Genomic DNA, 11,619 nt, shown 5'->3' with positions numbered 1-11,619 from the left:
TTCAGAGCTAATTCAGGACCTCTGTGTCAAGTATTTCTTTTTCTCCCCAATCTTACACTGTTCTAAGTTATATTTTCCCTAATTTTTTTTTTTAGTTGTTCAGATCATTTCTTTCTATTTTTTAGTAGAGACGGGGTCTCGCTCTTGCTCAGGCCGGTCTCGAACTCCTGACCTTGAGCAATCCACCGGCCTTGGCCTCCCAGAGTGCTAGGATTATAGGCGTGAGCCACCGCACCTGGCCAATATTCCTTAAGTTTATTAGATTATTTTTGTCTTATTGCATTAATGAGAATGTTCATAATTATGTTAAATAATAATTGGAGGGATGTGGATTCTAAGGTTCTGCTTCATGTTAGGAAGTAGAAAGACATGAAAGACCTTCACTGCCACTATAATAACATAAAATCACCACTGAACCAAAGAATCATACTCATTTTTAAAGCCATTGAAGATGTATAGATGCAAGGAATTGTTAAAATCAAAACAAAACTAGAGGGAGGAGGGGACGGGTATATGCACACACAAAGAGTGCAATGCGCACCACCCGAAGAATGGACATATTTGAAACTCGGACTTGGGGGGGGGCAAGGGCAACATATGTAACCTAAACATCTGTACCCCCATAATATGCTGAAATAAAACAAAAACAAAGAAACAAACAAAAAAACCACAAAACTAAACTCCAGAGGGGTGAGGCCTTCCTAAGTGATAAAGGGATGTAGAATGCTTTCATATCTGAGATCAGATGCTGAGACTGAAAGTAAGGCTGGCAGAAGAGTGAGCCTGCCAGAGGACAGTTTTCACTGGGGTGAGGAGAAACCAGCCAAACTTTTGAGAAACTTCTGTGAGATATGAATCCGAAGGAACCCCAAATGCAAAGATAATCCTCTCCACCCAGTGATTCTCTCATGTAGAAATTTTAGTAAGACTGAGAGCAGGCTGAAAAGTAAAAAGAGATCTCATAACACTATAAAGACCAGTGGTTGTCAGGGGTTAGTGGGGAGGGAAGGAGGTACAGGTGGAACACAGAGGATTCTGTGTGATACTACAATGGCAGATGTATATCACTATATATTTGTCCAAACCTACAGAAAATACACCACCGAGAGTGAACCCTAATGTAAACTGTGGACTTTGGGTGATAATGATGTGTCAATGTAGGTTCATCAATTATAACAAATGTACCACTCTGATAGGTGATGTTGGATAATGGAAGAGTATATATATTTAGGGGGGGGGATGTAGGGAATTTTCTGTAACATTTGCTTAATTCTGCTGTAATCCTAAAACTGCTGTAAAATAATAAAGTCTATTAAAGGAAAAGAGATCTCAAGATCTTGCAGTTTCATGGTCTCACAATTTTGAAGTCTCTGATCTCTCAGTCTTAGGGCTCCATTGTTCTGAGGTCTTGTTGTTTTGTGACGTCTCATACTTTTGAAGTCTTGCAGTCATGAAATTTCAAAGTTTAATACAGGGATTGTCAAACTTTTTCTTAAAGGGCAGATAGTAAATATAATATTTCAGGAATGTTGGCATTTGAACTCTGCGGCAGTTACTCAGCTCTACCATTGTAACACAGTAGCAGTCATAAAAAATATGTATTATAAATTGCATGCCTGTTTTCTAATAAAACTTTTTTTTTTTTTGGAGATAGAATTTTGCTCAGTTGTCCTGGCTAGAGTGTGGTGGTGTCACCATAGCTCACTGCAACCTCGAACTCCTGAGCTCCAGTGATCTTCCTGCCTCAGACTCCCGAGTAACTGGGACTACAGGCACGAGCACCATGCCCAGCTAACCTTTCTATTTTTTGTAGAGGTGGGATCTTGCTCTTGCTCAGGCTAGTCTTGAACTCCTGACCTCAAGCAATAGTCCTGCCTTGGCCTCTAGGCTTCTAGAGTGCTAGGATTACAGGTGTGAGCCACGATGCCCAGCCCTAATAAAAACTTTATTTACATAAACAGATGTGCATCCTTCAGGCTGTAGTTTGTAGACCCCTGGTTTAGTATTCCCTTAGTTTTAAAAACTAGCATTTTCAGGGGTTTCCTTAATAGAAATCTGAACTCACCTTCGAAGCATTTGAATCAGGGATAAACATACCAATAAAAGCTGCAACCAGTGCCCACCTAAAATCTGGTAAGATCAATTATATCAGTATGTGATAACTTCTGTGAAAGTTAGGGACAGGGCATTTCCTGTTTTCTTCATTTAGTATTCTTTGTGTAGATACTGATTTCCATCTGGTACTATTTTCTTCAGTCTGAAGAATGTCCTTAATATTCCTTTTGGTGCAGTTCTGCTACTGACGAATTCTCAGTTTTGTTTGTCAAAAAAGTCTGTAGTTTTGAATATTTTTATAAGATAAGAAATTTGAGGTTGACAGTTTGTTTTTTCTTTCAGCACCCCCCCACTCCCATTCCTGGCTTCTTTGTTTCTGGAGAGAAACCAGGACTTATCTTGGTTCTCCTATTTGTAATGTATTATCCTCTTTCCCCCTATCTTATTTCTTTTAAGATTTTTCTCATTATCAGCAATTTGATTATGACTTGCATTGGTGTGGTTTTGAGTTTTTTACTATAAGGTTCATTGAATTTGTGGGTCTGTGGGATTTCAGTTTTCATCAAATTTAGAAAATTTTCATCTATTACTGTTTCAAGTATTTTCTGCCTACCCCTTTCCAGGACCCCAGTTGCATGTGTGTTTTGATAATTGTCTTATAGGTCACTAAGGTTCTAATAATTTTTTTCTCTTTATGCTTCCACGTGGATAGTTTCTGTTGCTCAGTCTTCAAGTTTACTGGTCTTTCCTCTCTAGTTTCTAATCTATGTCCTACAGTGAATTTTTATTTCAAATATTGCATTCTTCATCTTTAGTAGTTCCAGCTGATACTTTTTTATAGTTGCCATTTCATTCCTCAGTATATTCATGTTTTTCTTAAATTCTTGAGATTATTTATAATAGATATTTGAAACCCTTGTCTGCTAATTTTGTCATCTGTTATTTCTAGGTCTTTTTCTGTTGACTAATTTTTATCCTGGCTTTGGGTGACATTTTTCTGTTTCTTTCGTGTTTTCTTTGGATGCTAGACATTGTGAATGTAATATTGCTGAGTATATGAATTTCACTATCTTCCTTTAAAAAAGGAAGTTGTGTTTCATTTCGATAGGCAATTAAGTTACTTGTGGATCAGCTTGATATTTTCAAGGATTGCTTTTAAACTTTACTGGAGCAAATCTGGAGTAGGCTTTACTGTATTTTTTCCCTACTAAATAAGTAAGGACCCTCTGGAGTCTATGAATGTTCCCAGTGTTCAACAAAGTGTCTCCACTCTGTCTGGTCAGAACTCTGACATCTCCGAGCCCCGTATGAGCTCTGGGAACTTTTCAGCTTGCAAGTCCCTAGTGTTTGTTCGAGCCCAACCTCAGTGAGTTTCACTCTGTGTACACACAGTTTAGTAGTCTGCCAAAACTCAATAAGACACCTGTGCACACTTCTGGAGCTCTTTTCTTTGCATAACATTTTCTTCTCTAGTACTCTGTCCTGCAGATTTCAGCTACCTTGACCTCCAACCTCTCTTCTTAACTTAGTGAAATCTCTCTACTTAGAATCCTCATCCCCTGCTAAGGCCTGGGAAGTAACTGCAGGGAGAAAGCCAGGGCCATCAAAGGGCTCATGTTATTTGTTTCTTTTCTCTCAAGAATCACAGTCCTGTACTACCTGTTCTCTAATTTCTAGAAATATTTTTTTATATATTTTGTACAGTTTTCTAGTCATTTGTGTCAGAAGGGCAAGTTTGGTGCTACTTATTCCATTATGGCCAGAATTGGAACTTCCCAGATTTACATTTTATTAATAATAGGATCACTTTGGTTCCTGTGTTTAGTTGAGAATAAAATTCCTGTATATGCTTTCTAAATTTTGCTCTAGTTCCTTGGAGGAAAAGTGAACACAGATAATAATGTAACCATGGTTGGAGTTTATCTATGATTTTTGATATAGTATCTGATGAATGAGGAGAGAAAGATGTTCATGCTTTCATGATTTTACTGTTACACATTGAATCGTACTTTAGCTTCCCCGTCATTTATTGACTTTTTCCTTATAAACATCCTTTACCATGTATTTTTTAAATTTATTCAGTAAGTATTAAATATGTATAAGTCAGTCATTCACAGGGTGAATCAGACAAAAGTCCTACTATTATGATGTTTATAGTCTAGCCAGGAGAGAAGATGTACATAGAAACTTTAAATCTAAGATAAAGACTGAAAACTAACAGAAAAATGAGTATAAGTAAAAGTGATATGGGAAGCCCAAAAGAAATGGCTTAGCTGTACATATATTATTTCACATATTGGATTTAAGCAGCCTGCTTACCAGGAAATTATAGATTTCTTTTTTCTGATTTTAAAGCCTCTTGCTTTTTGTTCATTTTGGTTTAATTTTTCTGCCATTTTAGATATAATAAAATTTGTCTTTCAGAGTTTTGGCTTTGATCATGATTATTTTTAGCAATTTAATTGGGAAATTGAAATATATTCTTTTCATTTATTTTCGTTTTTTTATTTTCCTTGTTTCCCTAAGTTCTATCATCCTGTATGAAATATATCCCTGAAAGATATATTCTCAGGATGAACTAACTGCCCATAAGAGAATTCTGAGGTTTTATAATCTTGTTTGATTTTACTCTCAGTGGAGGAATCAGACATCATTGATCTCGAGAAACGCTATTGGTTGCTGAAGGCTCAATCCCGGACTGGACGATTTGATTTAGAGACATTTGGCCCATTGGTTTCACCACCTATTCGGCCATCTCTAAGTGAAGGTAGGAATCATTTCATTTTCTGCAAATGTTCATTGGTAAGAATACCCGAGTCCATCACTTATTTTTAACCAACACATTTAAACTCTAAAAGGCCATATTCCTAAGGCTGCTGTTCCCAATCCCCTGGCTGGTGCGGCCTGTTAGGGACCAGGTCATAAAGCTCCTCCGCCTCCCTTCCTCCCTGTTCCCCCATCGTCCCCGCCCCCACGCCCTCCCCCCACCCCTGTGCCAGTCCGTGGAAAAATTATCTTTGGTGAAACCAGTCCCAGTGTCAAAAAGGTTGGGGACCGCTGTCCTACAGGTTTGCAACTTTCTTGTATATAGTGGAGTGGAGTAGAAAAAAACTAGTGGGAATTAAGATTGTAGTCTTAAACTTTATATTCTACCTGTGTAACTTTGCATAAATTAGTTTCGCTCTCTGCACCCGAATATCCTCCTGTATAAAATGATTTTGACCAAGTTATTGGTTATGAAATTGTGCTCTAGTAAGGTCCATTAGCAGCTAGTGCAGGGGGTGGTGTGGTGGCCACTGGGTGGACAGAGCTCCATGTTTCCACACATGACCCCACCGCTTCCTCAGCTAGGGTGCCTCCACTTTTTTTCTTTCACATAAGAAGATTCCATTGCGGCTGGGCGCGGTGGCTCACGCCTGTAATCCTAGCTCTCTGGGAGGCCGACGTGGGCGGATTGTTTGAGCTCAGTAGTTCCAGACCAGCCTGGACAAGAGCAAGACCCCGTCTCTACTAAAAATAGAAAGAAAGTAATCGGACAACTAGAAATATATAGAAAAAATTAGCTGGGCATGGTGGCGTATGCCTGTAGTCCCAGCTACTCGGGAGGCTGAGGCAGAAGGATCGCTTGAGCCCAGGAGTTTGAGGTTGCTGTAAGCTAAGCGGACGCCACGGCACTCTAGCCCCGGCAACACAGTGAGACTCTGTCTCAAAAGAAGATTCCGTTGCTGAATCCCTCCTCCCGATGCACAAAAATTAAGAAACTACTAGACTTGACCATCTCTGAGATTCCCTCTAGCTCTAAACTTACTGCTATGACTTTTTATTTAAAAAAAAAAATGAACACAAAGAATAATTGTGGGGACATCATAAAAATCATATTTGGAATCTGAATATTTGTGTCAATCAATCTTTAAACTAAGGGCACTGAATTAGATTCTTAGAATATACAATCTGTATTCTTCAGACTCCTAGGGTACTTCAGGAATATTTGTAAGGAGCTACAGCAGATAGGGCTCTTGGTTTCCATCTACTTCAACAGTGCAGTTACGTTTTTACCTATTTAGAACTGGAGATTGATACTTCATTTGAAAATAAAATTATTCCATTTCTGTTTTTCACAAAAAGTTTGAAAACCACAGGATTAGATTATATGTTCCTTTTCATTTCTGAAATTTAAAATATTCATGTATAAAAGATGGGGCAATAAAAAGATGCTGTAGTAGAGAATTTCTCTTCTTGTAATATAGTGTATTTTCCTTTGCTTCGTGAACGAGCTTTGTGGGAGCTCATTAATATTACCACAATATATCTTTGAATATTCATTTAATAAGCAGTTCTGTTTCTCTCTCTTTTCCTTTTTCTTCTCAGTCTTTCTAAGTAAGCATAATTGCTGTAATTTCTAACTTTTACTTTGTTTTTTAATTTTTATTTATCAACTTAAAAATTGACAGATAAATACAGATAGATATAACGAAACACTAAAGGATTGTAATGTATTTTCTGCTAGGATCAGAAGTTTCAGTTATGATTTTTTTTTTTTAAATTTAAATCCAGTCAAATTTAACAGTGGGGGGTTGATACCAACTTTAGTGACACTAATGTTAATGAGTTCTGATAACCCGCTACCATCGGACCAGCCAGTTTCAGTTATAATTATACCAAGAGAAAAAGAAATACTTCCTGAGACATTGGGAACTACTGATAAACTTTTTTTTTTTTTTTTAATTCTGCCAGTTTATGGGAAAGACTCATCCTTCCTTTCGTAAATGTGTCAGTATTAACATTAGGAAGTTTCTTGGCTGTGATTTATGGTGTCTTTTTCTATTTCACAGGGTTGTTTAATGCTTTTGATGAAAATCGTGACAATCACATAGATTTTAAGGAGATATCCTGTGGGTTATCAGCTTGTTGCAGGGGACCCCTGGCTGAAAGGCAAAAATGTAAGTGTTAAACATTGTCACAAAATTTACAAACTATGGAGAGAGAAAATCAGTTTTTGTTTGTGTAAAATTATCTGTGGAGTAAGTCATGCATTTTAATAACTTTGTCAGGTTGGCAAATATTAATCTCATGTTGGGGTTTTACTGAGGTCAGTGTAAGGAATCAATCATCTATTCTTTTATACTGTGGAATAGTTTGGGATCTTTGCTATTAACAATGGGGTTGATTTTCCTGAAGAATTTGTAATTCATGATAAATGAATCAAATCAGCCACGATGTATTTGAAGATTTCAAGCACTTAGGAAATTTCTGGTAGTCTATAAAGAGAATTTTGTGTTTTCCATAATTTGAAGTGTAACTCATTTTCTGTCCCTTGCATATATTAATATTTTATTGGCAAAATAAAATTTGTGGTTAAAACACAACTTTATTAAATAGTAAAATGGTGTTTTTAACCTAGCTAAAATGTTACAGCATAATTTGTAAGCATAAGTATATTGCATTATTAAATCTTAACCATGTTTGAGAAAATGCTGCAGTTAACATTTAATTGGAACCTAACTCAAATATATTTACTAGGGTCATTATCTCTGTGTCTTTCTAAACTATATCTTCACAAATGTTGTCTATTTGGGTGTGGTGTTTAATATTTTTATTTTAGTTAGTAGTATTATACTATGATGCACTTAATTGATTTAATAACATAATTATTCTATTAATAGGGGTGTTTGAAATAGACAGTTTTTAATCTTAAAAATTCAGATTTCTTTTTAAATTTTCTGTTGATATATCATTATTCCAAACTGGCTTTTTGATAGATTATTTGTTTCTGTTAAAATTTAATGTTAAATAAAGAAGCTGAAATCTCTACTTTTCAACTGAGATTATTTTATTGCCTTTAAAACTCTTCTATTTTTTTATTTTCTTTGTTGCTGATGAACTAATGATAGTTAAACCAGAGTGATTCATTTGGAGTTAATTGGCAAAGAGCTGATCTTACAATTCTTAGCATGTCGTATATGAACTTCATTGAAGAGCTGAAATTGTTCATGACAAAAATTTCAATGTACTATAGTACATTGGAGAGGTAAAATGGAAGCAGTCTACCTTTACATCAGCTTGTCATTATGATTTTCTATATAGATGGGATATTTTAAGCATATAAGGAACAATTGTAATGATCAGTTTTGAATATTAGAAATTAAGGACTGCCATACCTCCTCAAAACCTTTTAGATACAGTATTTATCGTATGGTGACTTAGCCCTTTCTTTCTGGTGTGTAAGGAATTTAGCTCTAGATTTGGCTGAAAGATAGGACTCCCTAACCTGGATAATTATGTAGAGCAATAGATTCATGATGTGTACGGAGTTCTACAAGTTCCAAGGACTAATGACTTGGTATAGTCTGCTCCAGATAAGAACTGCTCCAGAATACATATATTTGCTTGAGAAACTAAGTAATTATATAAGGGAAGGTTCTAGTAAAATGTATTATGCTTCAGAATATAAAAATAATTTTCCTCCATAAGAATTTCTTTTCTTTAGTTTGCTTCAAGGTGTTTGATGTTGACCGTGATGGAGTTCTTTCCAGGATTGAACTGAGAGACATGGTGGTTGCACTTCTAGAGGTCTGGAAGGACAACCGTACTGATGATATCCCTGTAAGTTCTTATTGTGTATGTTTTCTTGTGTATATACTTCCAGCAGGAAAATGGAATGAATGATTAAAACAAAAAAGAAGAAAAAAATTTGTTATTGCTTTTAGTTGCTATATTATACTACTCAATATTTATAACTGAAGGTGCAAAATTGGGAAAAGAGTTTGGCTTTAAAAAAACTTAATAAATTGAATTTATGAAAAGAAAGAATGAAACAACAGGAAAATTATCTTAATTTTTAAAATGAATATGAGAATCTTTATGGTAATTAAAAAAATATTTGACCAACACAGTAAACTTTAGCCACTGAATAATAAAATAAAAAGTGTATCCACTCTTTTCTAATTATTTCTTTGGGTTGCTGTTTTTAAAGGAATTACATACGGATCTCTCTGACATTGTAGAAGGCATATTGAATGCACATGATACCACAAAGGTGAGTCAAGCTAGGACTAATTTATCTTTTTCTAAAAATATCATGTACTCTGAATTGGGATGTATAGCTTGTTATACATGCTTGAATCTCTTCTGCATCATCCCTACCAAGTATTTATCTGGATCTATGGCTAAAATACCTCCAGGTTATTGCTAAAGATAGCCCATACCACCTTTAAACAACTTTATGAAATATAATGTAGTATATGAAAACATTTATTATAAGCCTGTACTAGGCATTTTATAAGAATTAGGTAGACACAGCCCTTGACATCTGTAGTTTATAATCTTTATTTCTTCCATTTTAATAAGTTATGGTAAGGCTAACCTTATATTGAGCAAAAGAAACCAAACAAAAAAAGAATACAGATTGTAAGAAGCTCAAGAACAGAACTTCTATCACAAATAGTGATTTGAGGGATGGGTAAATTAACTGGGAAGGCCATAAGGATATCTGAGATGATGGAAGTGTTTTTAAGCTTAATCTGGGTGGTGCATATATTCTTTAAAAACCTTTTTAAAAATAGTTGTGATAAGTGTCCCTCCTGAGTCCTTTTAGTAGCAGTCAGAATAAGCATGTTAAAAGCAGGAATAAACATGTACTTTACAAAGAATAAATCCTTGTATTATTTACTCTGGTAACATTTATTAGTAATGATATCATAATAGGTTTACTCTTATAACTTGCATTACTTTGATGTTTCTATGTCCCTGTGAAATTGAAAATAATTTACCTATGTGAGGCACATTCGAGTCTTTGAGTCTTTCTACTCAAACATTGACATGTACCAAGGAGCAGATTGGTGGGATCTGGACCACAATGGTGTTATTAAATAGATGTTTAGAAAAAAAAATAAATAGCATCAGGGTTTTTTTTCTTTCTTTAATCATAATTCCAAAAGAAATCATCATACCTCTGTTAACTGATTCTCAATAGAAACAAATAATAGAAATGACTTTTTCAGGACTTGAGCTTTATTTGGCAATTCACACAGTCTTCCCCCTTCTTTCACCTCTGTCTGCCAAAAACTAAGGTATCTACTTGTATTTAGTACATATAAGAACAGAAACCTGGGCACATTTCTGTTGGAAAATTTCTTATGTAGAAATACAATTTCTAATGACTTTTTTCTGACTTTTATAATTATGTAGATACTTTTTTATAAGATGGAGTTGCTACTTCTGCCTCTACTATGAACATTAAACAAGGTCATTTAGCTCCTTGATTTCCTATAATATAGCCATGATAATGAAATAGTAACAATTTAGGATAGAACTTGGATTTTTCAACCAAACCTGTGCACCATATTCACTGGTGACTACAGTGTACCAATATTACCCATTCTTTTTCTAATTACTAACACTTCTTCATCTTATCTAATTCATTTGTTGATTTAAAAAATATTTACTGAGGCTGGGCGAGGTGGCTCATGCCCGTAATCCTAGCACACTGGCAGGCTGAGGCAGGAGTGTTGCTTGAGACCAGGAATTTGAGACCAGCCTGAGCAAGAGTGAGAACCCCATCTCTACAAAAAAATGGAAAAATTGGCCTGTTGTAGTGGAGCATGCCTGTAGTCCTAGCTACTTGGGAGGCTGAAGTGGGAGGAACACTTGAGCCCAGGAGCTTGAGGTTACAGTAAGGTATGATGACACCACTTCACTCTAGCTTGGGCGACAGAGCAAGACCCTGTCTCTAGGGGTGGGGGGAGGGGTAGAATTTTACTGAGACTCTAGTGGATCAAGATCTAAATGTTGCCTTTGGGATGTTTGCAATCTCAAGGTAAAGATAAATAAAAGTTATATTATTAAGTGTGATCAGTGAGTGCTATGTTAGAAGTTAGCCCAGGCTGTTACTATGCGAGCATAGAACAGAAACAATATAAATAGAACTGTGAGAATCAAGAAGGTTTCTGCTAGGATGTGACACTTGAATAATTAGTTAATTGTGGTTAACAGAAGTAGGTTAAAAGGTGGTTTCTGAAAGAGGGAACAACAAGTGGTAGGATAGAAGACATTATTGTGTAAAACAACCTGTATGGTCCTGGGACTGCAAATATTTTGATGTGGCTGGAACAGCAGGTACCTATTTGGAGGCTATAGATCTAGATTGGGGCCATATCATGAAGAGCCTTGGGTACAAAGTTGAACTGTACCAAACTATGGAGAAACTTGGAAAGATTTAAGTAGAACAGAACAACATGATCAGTTGACACCATTTTGAAAGTCAAGGCCACCTTTAAATCGAGGATATTTACAAATAAGTCATATATATAGTCAATGAATTTGCTTGAGGAAAAACTCAATTATATCTTGCTTAGCACTAGCCCTAGCTGTAAGCAGTAAAACATCCATTAAACTGAGAGAAAATAAAATCTATTTACAATTCTAGTTTTTAAGCATAATGCTATATATTTTATAGTGAGTATTAATTATTACTTAAATGTGAGTATAGCAAATAGGCTTTTGACCATCGTTGTCCATATGACGAATCTGTATAGTAATATCTATTATTTCTTTTCATGATTTTTC

At 35.6% G+C, this 11,619-nt stretch overlaps 1 protein-coding gene across 1 annotated transcript in view; it reads left to right on the top strand.

The window, feature by feature from the left end:
• Nucleotides 1-11,619, top strand: part of USP32 (ubiquitin specific peptidase 32) — a 121,261-nt gene that overhangs the window by 39,055 nt on the left and 70,587 nt on the right. Inside the window, exons 4-7 of the mRNA XM_012648638.1 lie at nt 4,691-4,822; nt 6,888-6,995; nt 8,543-8,658; nt 9,029-9,091. Of these exons, the coding sequence (XP_012504092.1) occupies nt 4,691-4,822; nt 6,888-6,995; nt 8,543-8,658; nt 9,029-9,091 (419 nt within the window). The remainder of the gene's footprint in view (nt 1-4,690; nt 4,823-6,887; nt 6,996-8,542; nt 8,659-9,028; nt 9,092-11,619) is intronic.

Source organism: Propithecus coquereli, unplaced genomic scaffold (genome assembly GCF_000956105.1).
Source record: "Propithecus coquereli isolate 6110/MARCELLA unplaced genomic scaffold, Pcoq_1.0 Scaffold291, whole genome shotgun sequence".
Classification (NCBI taxonomy): domain Eukaryota; kingdom Metazoa; phylum Chordata; class Mammalia; order Primates; family Indriidae; genus Propithecus; species Propithecus coquereli.
Note: the sequence above shows the minus strand (reverse complement) of the source record. Positions and strands in the feature narration are given on the sequence as shown.